Below are 22,758 nucleotides of genomic sequence, written 5' to 3'. Positions count from 1 at the left end.
ACGGAAAGCAAAGCTGTCGATTTACTGGTCCATCTACATCCCAACCCTCACCTATGGTCATGAGCTCTGGGTAGTGACCGAAAGAATGAGATCGCGGATACAAGCGGTGGAAATGAGTTTCCTCTGTAGGGTGTCTGGGCTCAGCCTTAGAGATAGGGGGAGGAGCTTGGACATCCGGAGGGAGCTCGGAGTAGAGCCGCTGCTCCTTCGCATCAAAAGGGGTCAGTTGAGGCGGTTTGTCATCTGATCAGGATTCTCCTGGGTGCCTCCCGCTGGAGGTGTCCCGTGCACGTCCCAGGTTTAATTATGTCTCGGAAAAACCTTTAGTTTTTGTGCACCACACACATGGAATTATCTACAATGCAGTCTCAAGATGAACTCTCTCACTACTCAATGGCAGTGATCTCAAAGCACCTCAGTGTGCAATTGTTTCTATTGACTATTGTCCATTTTTGATTTGTTAAACTTTGTGTATTTTTTCCTTTATCTGAACATCATGGCAAATTAGCAAAACCTTAAAGATTTTCAAAGCTTGAAGGTCCAGTGCAATCAGAGGGATATATTGGCATAAATGGAATATAACAAGTATGTTTTCCTTAGTGTATAATCACCTGAAAATAAGAATAATTGGATTTTCGTTACCTTAGAATGAGCCGTTTATATATCTACATAGGGAGCGGGTCCTCATCTACAGAGTCTGCCATGTTGCATTGCCATGCTTCTACGGTAGCCCAGAATAGACAAACCAAACACTGCTCTAATTAGGGCCATTCATGTCTTCGCTTCAGCCAGCGTAGTTAGAAGCCCCTCTGCAATGAGCAGCATCAGAAAAACACTGATATTTATTTAACATGGAATTGTTTATTCAGTGTATTTACCGGTTTAAATGAAGTGACTGTCTGTGCCAAACAGCATATAAAGAAACAGTGAAACAGTGATGTGTCATGTGAACTGCTTGCAGTGTTCACCTGGTCTGTTTGTTTTGGAGAGGAAGAGACCTCTGCAGATAAATCAGCTCCTGGTAAAAACTTCCTGAACAAAAGAACACTGGAAGAATTCTAAATGGGAGAAGTTTCAGCTGTTGGCATTCTGCAATCCTCACCGCCACTCGCCACATCTCCTTAAGTCTTACAAACTGCTGCTTTAAATAAAGGTTTGAACGACTGAATGAATGTCCACTCGTTTTTTGGGGCAACTTTTAGGCGTTGATGTGTCTCTGTGAATTTACCTTTATTAAAAAAAATGTCATTATTTAAAAAATAAAGGAAAGAAAGAAAGAAAGAAAAACACCTGACAAAGAGTGCGCCCTGGGTCATAGCGCTAACTGAGGGGTTAGTCACAGTTGAAAGTCATCAGTCTGTCACCAGGCTGGGGGGCACAGAGGCAGCTCACATCTATAATGCATCGAGCTCAGTGTCAGGTAAACTGGAGACAAGGACATAACAATGGAGCCGATAAATGCTGCAGAGAGATGAGATGGAGAGATGGCACAAATACTTTTGATTCACAAAATACCAAATAAACATGTCGTTATTATTTTGGAGCAACTACACACAGATGTCTAATGAATCATGAGCAGGTTTCTGCTTTCACATTATAATACGACATTTCAAAACCAGGGATGATTAATGTTCAGGCAGTATATCAGGATCGTGATATGAGACTTGATATTGTGTTAGATTTTGGATCTTATTATATCTTACTATATGATGATGAAAACTCTGTGTGTGTGTGTGTGTGTGTGTTCCACGTTTTTCTCCTCACTGACTTGGTCAATCCATGTGAAATTTGGCACAGTGGTAGAGGGTCATGGGAGGATGCCAATGAAGCAATATTACATCAATTGGCCAAAGGGGGGCGCTATAGCAACCCATTGAAATGTCAAACTTTGAATGGGCATATCTCATGCCCCGTATGTGGTAGAGACATGAAACTTTGCACAGAGATGCCTCTCCTCATGAGGAACACATTTGCCTCAAGAACCCATAACTTGCGCTTATATAGATTTTCCGCCATTTTGAATTTTTTGAAAAACACTTCAAATGGATCTCTTCCTAGGAAGTTTGAGTGATCTGCATGAAACTGGGTGAACATAATCTAGGGACCAATATCTAAAGTTCCCTCTTGGCAAAAGTTGGAAAACTTACTAAAACTGAGCTTCTATAAGGCAATGAATATTGCGGAGGGCGTGGCTCATCACATAAAGGTGTTCTACTATTTGCTTTTACCCACTTGGTCATTAAATCCTCATTACTTATAATTATCAAATCAAAGTTCACATTGTGTTAAAACTTTTTGAAAGCACCAGTAATAAAGCCGACAATATCGTCACATCATCACTAAATTTGGTCAAAAATATTGCGATATTTGATTTTAACCATATTGCCCCTAAATAATATGAACAACAGTCACTGGTGAAATTCACTTTATTTATTTTACAATGAAAAACTGTTGATGGCTTCACTGAATTGGGCTGAAGGCAAAAACCACAGAGACGAATAATTAATTAAACCTGCTTCGCTAAACACCACCAGAGGACAGTAAACACATCATGTTTGTTTTCCGATAATGAAGAACCAATCCTTCTTCTTCTTCTTTAGTGGAGGGTCATTATTTCCCTCATTTTGTTTGTATGCTCAATTTTTATATACAAACTGGCAGCAGAGTCTGACATTTGTGCAAATCAGATCCATGGAGTCAAACATTTCTTCATTATTTTGTATTGTTTATTTTTATGGCTTCAAATGGAAATTTTCTAGAAATTAGATTAAATAAAAGAGTGATTGTTGTCTTTGTGATCAAGTGCCAGCATATGCAGACACATTTAAGGTAGGCTGATGATAAGGGGCTCCTTAAAGCCCTCTGTGTTGAGACTGTTTCACATGAAACAATGTGCAAAGTAAAAAGTCACCGTTGACACTTAAACATCTGTAGTTTGTATGTTACAATATGACACAACCAACAAGGATACAAGGTGCATTCTTTTTTCATTTAAACACATGAACAAGGTTTGCAACAGCAGCATTAAAGCACTCATACATTTGAGTCTGTTCAGATTTCTGAGATGACACCGTGTGAAGAGCTGCTTATAATCAGTAGTGTGAAAATATGTGGTGTAAACATGATGAAACGGATCACATAGAGGACATATAGCAGTAAATGTTCAAGTCCCTGAAAGTATCCCTTGTACCTTTCACAAGCTCAGCAGTGAAGGTTTGTGCTTCCTCGCTGCGGCTGCTCTTCTCTGTCAGCCGTGTCCCGTCACCTGGCTCTGTGCGTCTGAGGTCTCAGCAGGTTGATCGCTGTCACACGGCACGAAGCCCCAAGACTTAAGCAGAGCAAACCGCTGAGCAGGAGGAGTGGAAAAGTAGTCCTTCTGTTTCTGAGAGTAGATCTGAACCGGACGGACAATGTCTCTGTAGCTCCAGTCCTGATGGGGCAAAATGTCTCTGATTAAACCTTTGAGTTATCATATATTTCATTACATGATGAAAACACATTAAAACGTACACAGGTACTTCAGGAAAGTGTATTCATAATCGCAAGCTATCCCAGTTTGACCTAAATCTAGGTTTAATTATTTTATTTTTTTGATTAAAATAACATTTAGTTTTATTTTTGTGTCAAAACTAGACTTTATATCCTCATAAAACAGACTGCATTACATCACAAGCTTCCCTCTTTATTCCCATCTCAGCACCTACAGTACAAACAGAGGGACCAAACAAGTGAATTCTTCCCAGGTTGGGGGCCCATGTGACAACAAAACCCCCACAGACGGGGGTCTCTTATTTAAAGGCCATCAGTCTGAAAGTCTTTGACATGAAACGGTTCGGTCCAATGACTGTGTGTGTCACAGGCGTTATATCTCAGAGTGCTGAGGTCCTGTACCTGCCAGTGAAAGTTGAAAGCCTCCAGCAGCTGTATCCTGCCCTCTCTGGACGGCACACAGTCCGGAGGAGCAGGCTGCACCGTCTCAGTGCCCACCGTCACATCGCCAAACACCAACAGGGCTCTGATGGCAAACCAGCCTCCGAACCTCGGATGCACACACACTCCGAACATCTTCTGCAGGTAACAGAGGGAGATGCATGAAACAGAGGTATGGAAACAGCTTAATTCAACAGCAACCATTTAGATGCTTATGAATGAACGTTTACTTTCTCAGCCCAGGGTTGGTCTGTGACATCAGACTGTTGGTAGTAGAAAGCTGCTCCGGATACGTGAGCTGCAGTCTGAGCCAAGAACTTCGGCTTCCTGCTGGGCAGCAGCTCGTAGTCGTACCTCACATCCACCTCCTGTCCTGGGAAACACTGCAGGGCAGGAAGAGGAAGAGGAAGAGGAAGGGGGCATATTTAGGTGTCCCAACTTCATTATGAAACTAGCCAAAAATGCAAATTTATCCCTCACTGGGGTTTGGTCAGTGGTTTCCAACTGGTGCAGCCATGGGGTCCAGATTTCTCCTCAGTCATTAGGTCAAGAAATTCAGCGTCATGCTTGTGTTTGTCCATATCGTCGAGCTGGTTTGCTGTCTCTGTTGAGTAGCTGTCTGTTAGTCACTCACTCTACCGCAGGATATGTCACTTCAAAATAAAAGCTCTGTGCCAGAAATTCACTGTACTTCAAAATGAAGGGTGTTTTTACGAACTCAACACAACTCCGAGTCACTTGCAGTCCATTCAGTATAGACTCACGACCCACTTTTGGACCACAACCCACCAGTTGGGAACCACTGGGGTTAGATAACATGATGACATATACTGTGAGACCATCAGAGATTTATCACATAGATCACATACTGTAGGTGCAAGGCTACCAAAAAACAGCATACATCAAGGAAAAATATAACACCTGCAAACTTAGCCTGCTCCATGCCGCAAAAGTTTAATAAAGACAACATGTCAATTCCACTCAGATCTTCATCAGGTCATGAACACTGAGCATTCTGACCTGACGACGATCCAAGTAGTGTCGATTAAACTGTTGTGACATGGAGTACGTGTGCAGGCCTTTCTTTTTACCGTCAGATTTTTTGCCTTATAATTTCAACTACACATCTGTGAAGATTCTCAGTCATCCAGGTCAATCATAAGTGCTATATGAGCAGTCCAGTTGCCTTCGATATAGCATTTATGGTCAGCTACACACTATGAGGCTGCGATGCAAAAATAATCATGTGGGTCCTTATTGTCTTCCTACCCATTAAGGTAGGATAATACATGACATTATTTTTCACAGGGATCCATGGATTGTATGTCTAGTTGTTTTTGGCAATCACATTTTCAAAAGAATATTTAAGAATGTCATATTTGAGAACAAATTTACAACTCATTAAATTACTACAAAACAAACGGCCCTCTTTGAACCTGGGGCGAGTTGCCTGCTTTTCTCCACTTGGCATCCAGCCTTGTGTGATATCTATCCTTAAATACCTCCATTATTGGACTAGGTTCAGGCGATATGGACAAAATAAAATACCACAGTATTTTTGACCAAATATCTCAATATTGATACTGTGACGATACTGTAGTGTACACAAAATATTTACACATCAGCTTTTTTTTTTGCCAAAAACCATCTGAGCTTCCAGACGATTTACTATGTCAAAATTCATATTGTAATATTAAATTACAGATTTGGTGATAAAAGAATTTAATCATAATTGCTCACCCATATCCCCAACCAGTCATACAAATATGTTTCTTGTCTGTCTGTCACTTTTAAGGTGAGGTTATTCACTCACACAGACTCACCTTTGAGACAGCAGAGGAGACGCAGTGTTTGACACACTGGTCTATGGGGTCAGAGAGCCCCTGGCAGCCCCTCTCCTCCATGAAGGGCAGGAAGGCTTGTTCAAACATCGCAGGAGTGCTGAGCACCACCACAGCCAGGCTGTCATCAGGGTAAGCCAGGCGCAGGGTGGGAGACAGCACAGAGTTATACCAACCGACCTGGGAACATGGAGGGACACAGAGAGGCACACAGGCAGTAACAGACAGTTTATTCATTACAGTTCGTACATTTCTCACTTGCTGCATCTTATATATGAAAAGGTGAGAAGGTCCTCTTTAAAAACATAAGGCAGAAACTTTGTATTGTGTTGGTTTAAAAGGCTCCACTGCACAAACTGCCCAGCTCAGAGCCACACTGAGGTTACACACTGGGAAAGAAATACTTCCTGAGTTAAAATAAAATCTCCATGACTGATGCTGCAAATATGGACACCTATTTTAAATACATTTAACTTTTTTTTTAACGTTAATCAGTGGGTTTTACTCTCCATCCTGTGTAATGCATTATATGTACGTTACTTTAATCTTACCTTATCTTCTTGTTATTGTCAGGTGTATTTTCATTTTCCATCCTATTTTACATTAGTTGCAGTATTTTGTACTTGTATTTATTTTACACTGAGAATGAAATTCTATCCCTGTTTTCATTTAACATTTATTCCCTGTCATGATCTGTAATTTCCTTGTTGTAAAGCACTTTGTGCATTTCTTGTATGACTGGTGCTATATAAAATAAAGTTAGTAGTATCATTATTATTAGTTACCTCTGCTCTCTGGTTACATTTATATACAGTACTTTTTTTATTTGTTTATTTATTTTATTTAACCATAAAACCTCTTAAGATCAGAAATTACAGACAGACAATACAGTACAGAAATACAGAACAAAAATGTAGCTCTACAGTGGCAGGTCACAGGACTTTTTAACATCAGCTGTACCTCTTGTAAACATGGAAAAATACTGAGTTCAAATACTATACTGCATACAAACACAGTGAAGCTCTGCAAGATGAAGTTACAATCTCATATATCATTTTATAAAAAGGTTGTACTTATGTATTTGCAATCACTCTTATGCGTTTCATAATTAATTAATTAATTTAGATTTAAATTAAATTTTAATTTTTTTAATTTCAAATTTTATTTTGGTTTTTTTTTTGTTTTTATTTATTATTTATTTATTTTATGTACAGAGACCTCTTGAAAACGAGATCTCAGTGAGGCCATACCTGGTTAATGTAAAGCAAGAAAATTCATTCAAACAATTCAAATTAATTCAAATGGATTGGGAAAATAATAAACCTTTAATCGGCTGTCAAAAATGAAACTATTCCACCGACATAATCACATTTTACTGTCTTTAACTCCTCAGACATGGCGAGCAGGTTAACAGCTGGATACATTTAAGTGTTTTTATTGATATATTTTCACACTTTGGAGCCCTCCTTGTTGTCAAGGCTACACAAGAGAAAGAAATAAGTGCCACGATACCTTCAGAGGATAAACTTCAAATCCAAGTTTTGATAAATAGTCCTCTAACAGTCTTGTTATACCTTCCACATTGGCAGTGGAAGCCGCCATTCTTGCGTCTGTCAACACAACGCTTTGGATTGTGGGATATGGTGTTCTTTGGCTGGTCGCTATCAGACATTAAACTAGAATATTACCTTTTATGCGACGACTTCTTTTGAAAAAAAAACGTTTAAAAATAATACAATATACATCAAAATATGTTTTGGGGACTTTCTACCGAAGCACTTAGCGAATTTTGTGGGGAAAGACTATGTGTACTACAATACCCAGAACACCCTTGTTCTACGTCATACGCAATCACGTTGCCGTTATGGGCTCCTGGATTTAAAAGTGGAGTCGCAAGCTTTTCTGTGAGTAGCCTGACTAGCAAGCTAACATAAACGTTAGTGTCGTTCTCTTTATTAAATATATTTTATTCTGTTTCAGCGGCAGGTTGTTTGTTGTATTTAAAATAAGACTTCACTCATTGTCAAAGAAACGGTTGGAAATTATTTTGCCAAACAAACAGTCGCGTAACGCCATTAGCGGTTTTTTAAAAAGTCGAAGTTAGCTTCGGTTAATAACACGACATTAGCTATTTGACGTTTGCAACGCCCCGTAGCGTTATGTTGACGCGTGTAGTGTTTGTTGTGGCGTATCTTTGGTGGCCAGCATCTCCTCCTCCTCTGAAGTGTCCTTGACTTCATCGCTTCCAGTTCAATCTGATCCTGGAAGCTGCAGAGATATTCCCACTGGCCTGGAGTAAGTAGGTTCATTACAGTATCTGACAGCCTGCACATTTTGGCACCACGGCTACATTCACCGGAGCAGCCGCTGATAAGCGTCACTAAAAACGTGCAAATATCCAGGTCTGCTGTAACTTAACCTCACAGAGTGTCAGAGATCTCTGCTGGGTTGATACCTCACCGACCAGCCACAAAACACGTCTAAAGTTACTGTGTCGCTGTCTCACAGTGGTGGTTGGGGTTGTAACGTCACTGTCAGGCCACACAGCGCTGTGTTGCACGACAGATCAAGAATTAGACTGATGCTAATCAGTGATGCGTTTGTTTCTGCAGCTCAGACATGAACTGGGACAATCAGCTGAGCTCTATCCTGTCAGTAGCAGATGGCAGCGTTGCAAAGATGAGGGTGAGTAGATCCAAATTGCTTTCCTCTAATTTAATAGCCTTGCAGAGACTCCTCATTTTAAAGTGTGCGTGGCTTTTATTGTTTATTTTTTATTGTGCATCAGTGAAGGGAGTGCACAACATAGGAGAGCCCTCACTGTTGTCTTGTGATCAGGTGTAAGTTGGTGGAGCTGTCTGTAGATGGCAGTAATGCTCCACTAACATTTAAAAGAAGACAGAGCCGTACTGATTGTGAGAGTTTGGATATTATCTGTGGTTTGTAAATGTTTTTGTCTCCACAGGAGAGGCTGACTTCACCGGGGAAGTTCACCAAAGGAGGCCAAGGTAGGTGGACCAGTATCAGTTTCTAAATATGACTGAAAGGGGAAATTACCTTCTTGAATGTGTGTGTAACTTCCACCTTTTCAAACTTCAGAGCAAAGTGCAAACAACCATAGCAGGGATGTTGGTTTGAACTTGTTTGGTTCTGGCTCAACCTCCCACGCATCCCTCTTCCTCTCCAGATTTGTTTCCAGTGAAGGAGAGGACTCATGATTCAGATTTGGTCCCTCCTGCTCTTCCTCCTCGATCCCCCCTTCTCCGAAAGCCTTCCGCAGCTCTCAGTCCTGCTGTTCAGTGGGCAGACGTAGCTGCTATCCAATCACAGCTCCAGATACAGAGCCAGGTGTGTGAATATTTGTTTAACTATGCCAGGTGCACAAGATCAAATAGTTACCACAGAGTAGTCAAAAAGTATGTTGTGTGTGTGATAGTGTTTATCGTTGACAGAACTCTGTGTTTCTTTCCTAATGTGTTTTCAAGGCGATTGAGTCTCTCACACAGAGACTCCATGACTTGGAAAGGGAGAGACAGACTCAGCAATGTCACATCCAGACACTACAAGGTAACCTGCTGCACCACGGCTACTACCCTCAGTTTACACTGGGTCATGTTATCCCCTTACAAATACACCCACACCTGCCTCCTGCTATTGTCAACTAGAACAAAGGAGTTCTTATCAAGTTCAAAGCTGCTTAATGTGGTCACACCCAAACTTAGATAACAAGTCACATATGAAAAATAAACAGTGCCCGGAGACTGCCAAGTTATCTTCAAGTTGCTGTGTGCTGCTTTATTTTTTATTTTTGACAAGTCTGTGGCTTCCAAAATATAATATCCAGTTACTGTTCAACAGTTTAGCCATAGAAACAAGTTGATTCCACTAACATAGATTTTTTTTTTTTTTTTGGTGACCAATCTTTCATACTGTGCCTCTTCATTTTTGTACAGTCCAGCTGTCTTCTTCTCTGATTCAAAACACAACTCTAACAACACCAGAAATGCCTCCTCCCCTGGCCCTGATACTTTTACTGCTCAATTTAATATATTACTATTTGTATAAGCTGTGTGTGTCCCCAGTGGAAAAATAATCCTCCTTCTGTTTGATTATCTCAGTCATTTCATAAACCCAAAAGGGACAGCTCACCCCTAAATCAAAAACACATATTTTCCTTCTTACCTGTGGAGCTATTGATCAGTCTAGATTGTTTTGCTGTGAGTTGCCAAGTGTTGAAGATATCGGCCGTGGAGACGTCTGCCTTCTCTCAAATATAATGAAGCTAGATGGCACTCAGCTTGATGTGATTCAAGTGCCAAAAAATACCTTTTAAAAACTCAACAGCAATGTGTCTCCCAGAAATCATGACCCTGTTACTCAAGATAATCTACAAACCTTGTTGTGAACAGTTCATGATGTAGGAAGTATTTTTTTATTCTATCAAGTGCACACGCCAAACGACCTCTACTCATGGACAAGAGGCTCTTGACAGTGTGAGGTGTAAACATTTATGGCGTCCTCCTTGACTGAGCTGTAACGTTGGCTAGCTCCATGGTGCTCTGTGAGCTAGCTGTAGATGCATGCTTCCTTCTGCGTGATGGTATGGCTGTAACTTTTCTCTTAAATGTCTGTTCATCAGTATCCTATTAAACATTTAGGATCAACTGTGTTATAGCTGAAATGCAACACTGTATGAAATAGTTGGCTTAATTAGAAAACATAAATAGCCTTCATCCAGAGGACTGGCAGCTGCTACTTGGCATTATTTGCCTATTGGGTTGGATTGTGCTTTTCATCTGTCTCATTGGGCACTGAATTACAGCTCAAAACAGGAAAGAAAAGCATGAACAATGCCTCAATTTTTAGTGTACACACTCTGATCAAGTTCCATTATGATGACGGCATACTGTCAGTTTCCTTTGGCTTATCTCAGGGGAGACGAAGGGAAGTGGAACCAGTATCTGAATTCTCACTGCAACATGAAGCGAGACAACTTACAGGAAAATATGGTCTGAATTTTGTCGAGCATCAGCACCTCCACCAGCAAGATTTATTGACATTAATTAGGCTAAGATGTCATATTTTATGTCTTCCTTGATCTGCTGTGGCTCGTATTAAACCTCATTTGTCCGTTGCTCAGACAAAAGTGTCTGCCAACTGAAAAAATGTACAATTACATATTTATGTATATAAACGCTGCCTCATCACTGCCCTAAAGTTCAGATCCTGCTAAAGCTGTCTCTGCCTTCTCTACTAACTGGCCACCCCTCTACTGTTTGAAAAAGCAAAATATGCTCCTCACTGGAGGATTCATTTATAATTAAAAACATTAATAAATAATTTGGATTTATCCTGAAGGCTGCTGAAGGAGAAAAAAATCCTTTCACCACAGTAACGCTCTCTTCTTTTCCAGAGGAGGTTCAAAGGCTGCGTGAGGAGCTGAGGGAGAGGGAGAGGGAGAGGGCCGAATCGAGGAGGGGACAAAGTCCAGGAGCAGAGAGACGGATGGAGCAGTGGAGGAGAGAGGTTGGACGTGAGCTGAGCAGTCTGCGGGGACACATCACCAGAGCCACGTCGCTAGGCAACCTGGAGGAGAGGTGCATTAGGGGTGGAGCTGGGGGGGCGTAACTGCAGACTAAACTGATGATAGGTCCAGCTCGAGACTGAAATGAAAATGTTTACTCCTCAGTTTGCTACCAGGAAGGTGACACTTTCATTTCAGGTGTGACAGAAAATAAATGATGAGACAGTTTTATCACGACTTTCTTTATTCTCCCACAGTTTCAGCTCAAAACTTCGCCGAGAAGAGCTGGAACACCTGCGGAGAGAGGTGGACCAACTGAAAGCACAACTAAGTGAGTCACACACATACATCATGCCCTTGCATTGATTCTGCGGGACTGCCAAACCCAACGCTGGCCTCCGCAGCAAAGGCAAGCGCGGTCTTGTTCACAACATCTGCTCTTTTTTTTCCTGTTGACAGGGAGACAAGGGGAGGACATGTTCCTTCAGCAGGCAGAAACCAGAGAGACCAGAAGACAGTACGAACACAGCTGCAAGGTACACACACAGTAAATCACCCAGGTTGTGTTTGCTTCTGCACGTGTGGTTTGAATTCTTTCAGATCCTTAACCTTTTCTTTGTGTGCTTTGTTCAGACGCTAGAGGAGCTGACAGACAGCTACAGAGTTCACAGCACTGATCTGGCAAAGACGGTCTCTCAGTATTCTCACACACAACAAGAGGTCCACCAGATCAGGTACATGTGCGAGTGTGAGTGTGTGTTTGGGGTTTCGTCGCTTGTGTTTCTGTGAATTAACTGAAATTGCAATTCACAACAGAACAGCTGTGTCAGAACTGAAGGAGGAGGTCAGGAGACTTTTCCTCCGAGAACGCCAACCAACACCTTTGCTGTCAGCGCACACATCAGGCAAGTCTCTTTCCTTCTCTCGCTCTCACACTCACACACACACATTTACAGCATGATAACACTACGTAATGATGTCTTTTTGTCTGATTCAGGGGCATCACCGCTCCCACTCCCTGGCAGCCACAGAAGAGGGGTCAATGTTGATGAGGCAGAGTCTGACTCTGAAGACTTCAGCCCGACCCCGAGCCTGGCTGAGGTCAGCTCAGATGACCTGTCATGGCTGGATGACAAAGACTCTGGTGAGGATGACTGAATGAAAAAAGCACTCACGCATAGTTGTGCACCTCCCGGTACTAAAGTACAAAGTACGGTGTGCTGAGTCATCCAACACTATGTGTTTTCGTCATATCATTTTCATAAGCCCTTTGTTCTGACTATTTCGATCACACGCTCCAACCAAGAGAGAACATTACACAGGGCACCAGATGGACACAGACTGGTGTCAGCTTTAGTAAGACAAGACGTTCAGTTTCCCCTCCTTTCTCTCCCCCACACATCTGGCTCAACCTTCAGTGATTCATCCCAGGAGATCTGACTCAGCACTCGTCACTGTTTGCCATTTCAGCGTACGGTTAGGTTGAGATGTTGGGAAATGTGCTTATTCTATACTGAGAGTCAGATGAGAGGATCGATACCACTGTAACATCTGTTCAGGATTCTCTGCTGGTTCCCTTGCAGCATCACAGTGACGACAGGAATCCAGGAAGTCACTGCGGCCAGCCTAGAAATAGTCCTGCATGTAGCCCCTGTATTAATACGATGTGTTTTTTTGGATTTCAGTCTTTTTGTAGTAATGATCATGTTTTAATTAGTGAGATACAGAGGTGCTGGAAGGTGCAGTTTGGTACCTTTATATTTAGCCAGGCAAGCTGTTTCCCCGTTTCCAGTCTTTATGCGAGACTAACTGTCTCCTCCATGTATCGATCTTCTTATCTCACTCACAAGAAAGTGAATAAGTGATTTCCCAAACTGCTGAACTATTCCTTTTAAATATATCACAAAAGGGTGCTCCATGTTGAAGGCAGAGGAGTGTGTAAAGACACCAGAATGAAAGAAACTGTTAAAATTAATAAAATCTGGAGATGTAGAGCAGCATTTTGAGCGAAGTCATAGACCCACAGCTCCTCCATGTGCAGATAAAGCAGTAAAAGCTCTCATTTCCTCTCCAGCAGCCTCTGCTGCGAGGCCAGTCATTTCTTGGGAAATTTGGTACCTTATGTATTTGTGTGTTTGTGTTTGTGTGTGTGTGTGTGTGTGTGAGCGTGTGCGCTGCTCACCCCTGAGACTTACTGTAACAGAAGGTTGATGTTCCCGGAAGAGATTACGATCTCTGCTCTAAATGTTTCCCAGAGTGATTTGGGCCCAAGAAGCCGGGCTAATTTGACAATTGTATCCACACATGCACACACGCTCGTACTGGTGCAGAGTTGTTATGGGAAAACATTTGAATGTCTTCCAGCCTAATCCCACAAGAGGCACTCATTCACTCACACACACACACACACACACACACACACACACACACACACACACACACACACACACACAAAGTAAAGCTCCTTCTCTGCTCTTCACCTCTGCCAGCTCTTCATCAGAAGCCGCGAGTGCGTCTGAGCGTTCAGTCCAGACGGAGCGACTTTGCTGGTCCGGGATCGGATCTGGAGGACGATGATGACAATGACGATGATGGTGATGATCTCCTTGGTGAAGATGTGAACCCAGATTTAGGATCTGACCTCAGTCTCAATGATCTCTGACCTTTTATAAGGTGACTGTTGTGTCATTTGACTAAAAAAGGAGTCAGCAACATAAAGACATTTGTCCCAGCTTCTCCAGTACACTACCTGAAATGTGTTATTAATTTTATCTGATCAGTCCAGTTTAGAGTTACAGTCCTCTTCTGAAAACTGAAACTTTAAAAATAGAAAAAGGCTAACACAAACAGCCATATGGCATATTTCCTTTGTGGTCTCAAGGGAAGTGAAAAGGGAGAGGAAACAAAGGATGGCAAACAGAAGACTTGGCATGGCAACAGATGCACATGCATTTAACAAGTAATTAAGTCATCCTGCTTAGTGTTGCTTAACGGGCCTGCTTAGATATATGTGATGCAAAGTTCATACTACTGGGGAAACTTTCAGAGGGGATTTCTCAAAGGCTATTTTTAAACATGTCTTTGTGAGAGAACCAGAAGAGTTAGTGACAGATTGCACAGTGTCAGACTTACAAGTTAATCACCACTTTTTTCTTTTCAGATTGATTTTTCCCTGCTCGTCTGATTATCCTTTTAAACTGTCTGATTCCAAGTGACACACCCAAACTCCTGCTAACAAACTGTGTTGAAACAAACCACCAAAAGATTGAGCATTGTTTGTCGTCAGGCTGGTTAGTGATACCTGCTGGAGGCTGAGGACTGTGATAGCTGCATATCCTCTTTAAATAATCTGTAACTGTCTCCACATGCACAGACTGGTTTGATGCTGGGAACAAACTGGGGAGACAGGCAGCTGTTTGAGCAGGATTCTTTGTGAGAGCTTCACATTCAGAGTCTGTTTTCTGCACATTGCTGTCTGCACAGAACAGTTTTGTAAGCTTTATTTCTCACTGTGAGCTTTACTGGTTGAACCTCTGGCCACGAAATTTGGAAATCAGTTGCTTTTGCCACACCCTCTGTACCCATGTTGCGAATCACTGACACTAAATTATGGGTCCTGCCAGAGTGAAGGACAGAAGCGCTGTGATTGGTCCATTAAACCACAAGGTTTGGTTTCAGGCAGAAGAGTTTAAAATAGTTATGTGTAGGGTTGTTATGATGACAGATGGTTGGGGTTAGGTAAAGTTTTGGTGTAGTTTAAATGTGCAGGACCTTCATCTCTGCCCGTAACGACAGTGAGATCCATAAGAACACCACTCTGCTTTTTATTAGCAAAGTCAGAGCCCACAGTGTGCTTATATTGCCTTAAAGGAACAGTTCACACCTAAATCAAAAATACATATTTTTCCTCTACTTGTAGTGCTGTTTATCAGCCTAGATTGTTTTGGTGTGAGTGCAGAGTTTTGGAGATACTGACCATAGAGATGTCTTCCCTCTCTCCAGTGTATTGGACTACATGACACTCAGCTTGTGGTGCTTAAAGCGTCAAAAAATACATTTCTGATCTCTTTCCAGAAATCATGACACGCTTACTTGAGACAATCCCCAGACCTTGTTGTGAGCAGTTTCATGCAGGAAACTACTTTGTTTCTACCAAACTACACCTGCCAAATGTATCACTGCGCAGAAGGAAGCATACATTTACTGTTAGCTTACCCAGCACCACTGAGCTAGCTAAAGTTACAGCTCAGCTGAGGAGGAGGCCATTAATGATTATCATGTTGTCACAAATGTGAGTCCCTCGTACATGAGTAGATGCACATGGCAACTCACAGTAGGGATGTCACTAGAACCAATACTTTGGTACCAAGGCAGTGCCATTTTAAGTAAGTGCTGGCACTCATTTCTCTCCACTGTCGAAGGTACAGTGGATGCAGTTCTTTCAGACCTGACAGGCAGCATATTTGCCTACAAGTGTTATAGTCTGTTGTTAAATGCCAAAGGAAGTAGCTGACCAGACGAAGCTGCAGCCACAGCTCCGACTTAACTCATCAAAAAGTTGTTTTTTCTGCATAGTTTTTATATTATTCTGTTTTTAATTCTTCTGCACTGAGCGCTGCATGTTTGGTGTTTTTTCTGATCACCAAGAGTTGAAAATCCAAACCCATCAGAGTGGAGTATTAGTCTATCAAAATCACAAACCCACATAGACTAGTACTTTGCCTTCAAAGCAGATCCTCAGTGGTAAATAATAACATTTAAATTCAGTTTGTATGGGTTTTTAAGTTATGTTTAAGTTAGGCCTGTCAAAGTTAACACGTTAATAACGAGTTAACCCAAAGTCCTTTTAACGCTGCTAATTTTATTAATGCATGATTAACACATGTACGTTCTGTAATTATAATTAACCCTTGGCCCACCCTGTAGTTTGGGAACTCAGGAAGCATTGCAGCAGTAACACTGTGGATGGCGAGCAGGAACAAACCTCCATGAGCAGAAATAGATAAAGAAAGGGGTCATTTAAATGGCAAGTTCAGCTCAGAGTCGTGCCAGATGGTTCCCTCTGAAGTTAGACTAAAGCTATTTACATTAACTGTCAATATGAGTTCAGTTACCACCAGAGTATGTCGAGCTGCTTTAAAAAACGGGGGATATTTGGTTGATCTTTACATTGTGTTAGTATGACTTAAGAAACATTCAGTCAATATGTCCATCTGTTGCTGCTTGATGGTTGATGAGTTTGCCATGGTATGCTTTCAACATATGAGCATGCTGTGCCTCTGAGGTTATTCTGGAGAATATTCTGGACAGTATTTGTCATTGTTATGGATTGTTGTGATAGTGCTAAATATACTGTTGCATAAAGCAAGTATATTTGTTCACTCCCATGTTGAAAAGGGTATTAAAAACTTGAAAAATGTCACTTTAAGATACATTTAGAACAGATAAAACAAGTTTAATTAATTGGCGATTAAGTGCAATTAAATATTTTATCAATTGACAACCCTAGTTCAAGTACATGTGGGTTTTTTAATTTTTTTTCTTGGGTATGGAATTGTGGAATTGCACGGGTATTGGTATCTACTAAATTCTTGATATGGTGACATGTCTTCAGGCTAGATCACATTACACGATTTCACCCCGATTTTATGTCGCAGAGACTGTCGTAATCTTTTGAGCGTTCATACCTGGCGACGTGTTTCTGTCAGCAGGAGTCTCGCCAACTGCGTTACGACCTGTGTGTGCACACCACAAGATTTCTCCACCGAGCCCTCGCCGACAGAGCCCCAGATAACGCGGTGACGTCACCAAACTACGTTTTTTAACTTGGTGACGACACATCGTAATGGCATGGATATTCTTCCCAGTGTTGAATCAGATCTGCCTCCAGGGCCTGGGTCCCTGTCACATCATTTTCTGATGTTGCCTGGAAGTGAATTATTTCTCGCTTTAAACATGATTATTGCCGTTTTAAGTTTGACCAAATCAAAAAATTTGTTGTTGGTGTGTTCCCTGTACCCCACACTGAGTACTGTCTTTTAAAGCATGTATAATGGTTGTAAGTTGCTTTTGTAAGTGTTGCACCAAACGTCCCCACAGTAAGTCAAATAAGGTGGTACAAGCGATGAATCCAGAATGTGCAGTGATTTATGGTCCAGTACGTGTTTTGTTTTCCCAGACCTGCGATGCTCTTTGCCAGCGTTGTTCTTACATAATTGATCTGAGGTTTCCAGCAGATTTTGTCGTCTGAAAGCACACTCAAAATTTAGTTTCAAAGACTCTTTAAACATTATCAAATGTGATCTGTACTTCTGTGTCTGTACTGTGGTTTCCAAACAACATACGTTTAGTTTTGTTTAAATTTAAAGACACTTTATTTAAGGTAAACCATAGTTTCAATTTACTCATTTCTGTCATGACTTAAACTGTATGAATTTGCACTATGACGAGCTTTGATCACTTGATGTGCAGTAATACATCAACTGTAAAGAGTCACAGTAAGTTTTAAAGTTGTGCTGATCATGTATTATGTAAGCTACACTCTTCAGTGGAGCACAGTAATGGATATTTAATGGGGTTTCCTTCCTTCCTGACATAATGCACTCTTCAGTCCAGGAGAAATCTGATGAGGGATGAGTTTTTTTTTTTATTCCTGGTAATGCAGCTGAAGTGAAGACAAAGAGGAATCAAAAATCCATTAACAAGACACCAACCTCCTCTGCAGCGTCTTTATATACACACACAGCTCCGTTAAGACCGTAAAGAGTCTCTTTATGCTGTCATGTCTAACATGAGTCGCTGCGTCAGGCTTGCTGTCAAGCTGTTCAATATTTCAGCATCCAGACACCCCCCATGGAGGATCCCAGACCACAGTGCAGAGCCTCCAAGGAGCTGATGGGCAGGTTAGGTGTTGGGTGGGTCTGACTACAGACTCTATCCAGTTCATCTAACAAGATACATTGTCTCGCTAGTCAACAGCGAGCAATAAACGAGCTTGTAGAAAACCGTAAATGGTACAGAGCAGTACGGAGCAGGATTTAAACAAACCTTTTCTACCATGCTGTCTTTGTATAGCTGTTAATATTGTGGTTGAAGAGACATTTAATGAAGAAAAGGCTCATTTATTTGGTATTGTGGCTGGATAATGGCCGATGAATCAGACCCTTCTACTGCAGTTTTATTGCATTTGCCAAGTATTGTGCAGTGGCGCTGCAGTAAAGCAGTGCACTGATTCATTCGCTGAAGGCCTGTAAGGAAATGTTTCGTGTTTTGTCTCCAACAATAAAAGTCTGTGTAAAAGTTGAAAGAGAGAAGTGTGACTTTTTGTGGTAGTTTCTATACATCAGTGTTGCGTTCTTCTGGGTTTTGTTTGTTGGCGCTGCAGTCAAAGAGCAGACTGAAACAAACATCGTTAATGAGCGAGACCTGAAATGCAGAGGATGGTTTCAAAATACCTTTAATCATAAAACACCAACAGTCCATAATCCACATCTGGCAGCAAAGCCTCATTATGCATTCGGGATACGTACAGAGAATTTTTAACAGTAATATCGGAAATCTCAAGTGTGTAATTTAGAAGTGGACGTGCAGATGGGTGACAAAAGGAAAATCACCTTCAGTAGGGCTGAGTGTTGTTTAAAAAACCAGTGACACCTTCTTTTGTTTCTACTTCATTCGATACCCATCATGTGAAGGCAGTGCTGTGTAGTATACCCATACTGTTGAATGTTATGGTGGAATCTCAGCACTCTGAACTGGCTTTTCTGTATCCTACACCATGCTCGACTTCACCACGGGTTGTAGCTGCTGCAGCAGTGGGCCAACAACACGTCACATAAAATCGCTTGTGGTGATTGGCTGCGAGAAAAACCATGCAAATACTCTTTTTTTCTAGATCTGGGTGCAACAAGGACTGAATGCAGGTATCGCTTAGCTGGAGAAGTTCTGATACTCTGTGGTACTGGGTTATTTCAGTCAACACGTTTAGGGAGCAGTGTGTAAGATTTAAGGGGATTTAGTGGCATCTAGCAGTGAGGACTGCAGATTGCAACCAGCTGAATCTTCTCCCAGTTAGATTTCCTTTAGCGTTTATTGTTCAGGAGGTTTTTACTGGGAGCCGAATTATTTGCAGAGGTCTTTTTCTCTCCAACATAAACAAACCAGGTGATTAAAACAGGCAGAAACACTGACTAAAGCAGTTTCAGATTACAAATCGGTGTTTGGCACATACAGACAGGCTGCGAGCCCAGTGCCTCTTAATGTGTGCTCATCTTTTTTCTCTGATAACTTAAGATCCAGACGTTAAGTTGGTTTTTACCAATAGCTGAATTGTCTACAGAGGTCTTTTTCTCTTTAAAACAAACAGATCAGGTGATTAAAACAGGTAGAAACACTGAATGAAGCAGTCTCACATTACAAATCAGTGTTTCTCTAACGCTGTTTGGCACATACAGCCAAGCCGCTAGCTTAGCACCTGTGAATGTGTGCTAATCTGTTTTCTCGGATAACTTAAAGGCGCTGTATGTAAGAATGTGGCCAAAACGGTTACTGCACTCAAATTCAAAATACTGCTGTGAGTCGTGTCCGCCCCCCCTCCCCTACAGATTCGAGGTTGCTGGACAGCGGCACGCTGGAGACTGATTTGTTTGCCCATGGGCGGCTGCCGTGGCAGGGCCGCGTCGCCGCGTCCTTGATCTTCGGTTTTCCAGCGGACCATTCGAGCAAGTCCGGCTTCTCTGCTGCTAACGCTGCTGCCGGGATACAGCTGAGGAGACTGCTAATGCTATGTACTGGGACACTGCTAATGCTGCTTGCCTTGCTGCTGTAGCTCAGCCGTAACTTTAACTGATGCTGAGACTCTACTGACTGCGTGATTGGTAGACGGCGGTGGGTGGCGCAACAGGCCAAAACACAAATTCAAAACATAAACATGATTTGCAGATCGGAAATTTTTTTTTAAATGTGAATATTCTGGCTGTACTATCTACTATCTCTGTGACGTATTAGGAGGATTTTATGACTATTTGCTTTAGACCCAGACGTTCAGGAGGTTTTCACCAATAGCTGAATTGTCCGCAGAGGTCTCTTCCTCTTTAAAACAAACAGACTTGATGATTTAAACCGTAAAAAACACTGAGTAGAGCAGTTTCAAGTTTAAGGAAAATCTTTTTTTTTCTACACTGCTCATCACTGAGGGGCTGCTAACTACGCTGCCCCACGTGAAAACACCAGTGGCACTATCTAGAGCCAGTGTTTGGTTTGTCTGTTCTGACCTACTGTAGAAACATGGCGGTGCAACATGGCCGACTCCGTAGACAAAGACCTGCTCCATATGTAGATATAAACGTCTCATTCTAAGGTATCAAAAACACAACAGCTCTTATTTTCAGGTGATTACACACTAAAGAAAACAGACTGATTATATTATATTCCATTTCTGCCAATATGTCCCTCTAAATCCTGCACACTGGAGCTTTAAAGTATCCAGTACCGATACCCAGCCCTAATCTTCAGGGGTCCCAACACCCTACTCAGACATTTTATGTTGATTTTCCCTTTAATTTGTCACCCATCTGCCGTATTCATGGCACAGAGATTAAACAGTGAACACAAGTATCAGCTCCAATTGATTTCTATCCACGTGGGTTGTTCTGTCATCCTGTTTGTCTCCCTCCCGCTCACATTATCCTGCACGTTTGCAGAGCACACACACAGCGAGGCTGACACACAGTATAATCAATGGAATATTTGTGAACTTACTAAGAGAACAAGGTGCCGTCAGATCAGTCCCATGTAACACTTTCAATACGTTTGTGCCTGGTGAACGCTTAAGCAGCAACTAAGATGAAGAGTTTGTCTCTGAATGACGCAATCATCAGTAGTATTTACAACGCACAGGACAATGCCAACATTGTGTGGAAAGGCCACTGGGCCCGTTTCAGTCTGCAACTGTCATCGTATGAGTGAGTGGTGAACATGCTCAAGGCTAGTGTTCAAACACAGGCAAGTCAGAGCAGCTACCTGGGCCTGAGTGCGCATTTCAATTGGAATCACACAAAGCGCTGGGAATGATGGGTAAATCTGGAAGTTAGTCTGAATATAAATACAGTATTCAATAAAGAGCTGTTCCTATACTGTGTAAGGCACTCTCCCCTGGACACAAGACTCCAGGAAAGACACAAAAAAAACACACACTGCACATTTCAAAATCAGGCCAAAAGGCAGCAGGACCTTCAACACAGAAATTAAAAACAATAGAAGAAGAAGAAAAAAAGAAAACGCTTAAATATCCCCTGCCACGCCTTCAAAGATCCACACATGCACCTTTAACAAACTCACACACCGACAAACACACACAGCCTGCACCTATGTATGCACACAAAACTCAATTTTTCTCATACACAAAAATATTTGTCCTTTTTTTCCACTCCTGAAAAAGTAAAGTGCAACTTTTTAACACTATAATCAGGCCATTTGTTATGTTCTGTTTCTGGCCTCTCAGTCAGACTGCCAGACGTTCTAACACTAAGTGATAAGAGGGAAATTAGACCAGTGCCCCCAGGTAAGAGTCTGGCAGGACAGGCTGGATCTGCGTCCAGGTGAGAACCATCCAAATGATGCTTTTACCCTTTTCAACTCTGGGGAAATCAAAATATATTATACAACTCCCACACCCCAAAAGCAGGGCTGAAAAATATTAAGCATACAGTATTCAACAGAGGTGTCGGCCTAATTCATAATTACAGGCACCAAAATAGACTTTTGCCAAAACGAGCCCTACATGGGCGATACATCTTCATTGTCCATTGCAGCTTCAATCACGTCCTTTCCTACATGTCAGATAAATGAAAGCGATCCAGATGTTTGCTCACACCTACCCAGCATTCTTTCTGTTTGGTGCAGATTAAGGAAGAAAGGTCAGGTTCAACGACCGCTGCAGCATGAGCCTGGATTCATGGAGAATATTTGGGCGCCAAAACGTTTCACTTGAGCCTCCATTAGTAGCTGTACATGGACAAAGGTGTGTCCTCCATCATGTCGTCCTACACAAATGAAAATGGAAAAACACACCTAATTATACACGGCTAATATACGTATTATATGCCAGCATGTCTACAAGTGCTCAATATTTACACAATACTATAGATTTTGTGGCAAATGAGACACGGCAAGGTTTATCTTACTATATAATGACGAAAACTCTGTGTGTGTCTGTTCCACATTTTTCTCCTCACTAACTGGGTTTCCATCCAAATGTATCGCAAATTTTAAGCGAATTTTGTGAAAATGCGCAAAAGAAAATGCAAATATATGCACGTTTCTATTCATTATTGTTTTGCGAGTATTGGGAGTCAACAGGTCGAGCAGAAGGTGGCGCTTCTCATGAAAAATAAAAATGCAAAAGAGCACCGTAGAAGAAGAGGGCGCCGTGAGATGACGTCATTGAGAGCGTCTAATGTCCAC

General features: G+C 41.8%; 3 protein-coding genes across 5 annotated transcripts in view; 1 reads left to right on the top strand and 2 right to left on the bottom strand.

The window, feature by feature from the left end:
• Window positions 1–2,408: 2,408 nt before the first annotated feature.
• On the bottom strand, window positions 2,409–7,413 carry mmachc (metabolism of cobalamin associated C). The gene is made up of 5 exons (XM_033621200.2): window positions 7,284–7,413; window positions 5,754–5,951; window positions 4,161–4,313; window positions 3,892–4,068; window positions 2,409–3,430 (listed from the first exon to the last, which is right to left on the bottom strand). Exons 1-5 carry the CDS (start codon window positions 7,371–7,373, stop codon window positions 3,248–3,250), a joined length of 801 nt encoding a protein of 266 aa, XP_033477091.1. The 5' UTR covers window positions 7,374–7,413; the 3' UTR covers window positions 2,409–3,247.
• Window positions 7,414–7,632: 219 nt separating this feature from the next.
• LOC117253302 (uncharacterized) lies at window positions 7,633–19,888 on the top strand. Of its 3 annotated transcripts, none has more exons than XM_033620655.2 (12): window positions 7,633–7,675; window positions 8,384–8,456; window positions 8,737–8,779; window positions 8,959–9,119; window positions 9,257–9,338; window positions 11,185–11,368; window positions 11,553–11,626; window positions 11,755–11,831; window positions 11,929–12,029; window positions 12,112–12,200; window positions 12,293–12,439; window positions 13,785–19,888. In XM_033620655.2, the coding sequence occupies exons 2-12, from the start codon at window positions 8,391–8,393 to the stop codon at window positions 13,955–13,957; spliced, it is 1,197 nt and encodes a 398-aa protein (XP_033476546.2). In that variant the 5' UTR covers window positions 7,633–7,675; window positions 8,384–8,390; the 3' UTR covers window positions 13,958–19,888. The 3 variants fall into 3 exon arrangements, with proteins under 3 accessions (XP_033476546.2, XP_078024593.1, XP_078024592.1); XM_078168467.1 differs by lacking the exon at window positions 7,633–7,675 and adding an exon at window positions 7,677–7,707; XM_078168466.1 differs by lacking the exon at window positions 7,633–7,675 and adding an exon at window positions 7,684–8,066.
• The window catches only part of LOC117253522 (uncharacterized), a 17,805-nt gene continuing 13,779 nt past the window's right edge, over window positions 18,733–22,758 (bottom strand). Inside the window, exon 5 of the mRNA XM_033621022.2 lies at window positions 18,733–22,337. Within this exon, the coding sequence (XP_033476913.1) occupies window positions 22,293–22,337 (45 nt within the window). The 3' untranslated portion in view covers window positions 18,733–22,292. The remainder of the gene's footprint in view (window positions 22,338–22,758) is intronic.

This window comes from Epinephelus lanceolatus, chromosome 6, assembly GCF_041903045.1.
Source record: "Epinephelus lanceolatus isolate andai-2023 chromosome 6, ASM4190304v1, whole genome shotgun sequence".
NCBI classification, from domain to species: domain Eukaryota; kingdom Metazoa; phylum Chordata; class Actinopteri; order Perciformes; family Serranidae; genus Epinephelus; species Epinephelus lanceolatus.
Note: the sequence above shows the minus strand (reverse complement) of the source record. Positions and strands in the feature narration are given on the sequence as shown.

Excerpts from the sequence above, each read along its gene's own strand:
- mmachc (XM_033621200.2), bottom strand. The coding sequence starts at position 7,373 with ATGGCGGCTTCCACTGCCAATGTGGAAGGTATAACAAGACTGTTAGAG. Across the intron at positions 4,314-5,753 it reads TCTCCTCTGCTGTCTCAAAG|TGTTTCCCAGGACAGGAGGT; the intron begins GTGAGTCTGTGT and ends CCTGCCCTGCAG. Across the intron at positions 3,431-3,891 it reads CTTTCAACTTTCACTGGCAG|GACTGGAGCTACAGAGACAT; the intron begins GTACAGGACCTC and ends TTGCCCCATCAG.
- LOC117253302 (XM_033620655.2), top strand. The coding sequence starts at position 8,391 with ATGAACTGGGACAATCAGCTGAGCTCTATCCTGTCAGTAGCAGATGGC. Across the intron at positions 8,457-8,736 it reads GCAGCGTTGCAAAGATGAGG|GAGAGGCTGACTTCACCGGG; the intron begins GTGAGTAGATCC and ends TTGTCTCCACAG. Across the intron at positions 9,339-11,184 it reads TCACATCCAGACACTACAAG|AGGAGGTTCAAAGGCTGCGT; the intron begins GTAACCTGCTGC and ends CTTCTTTTCCAG.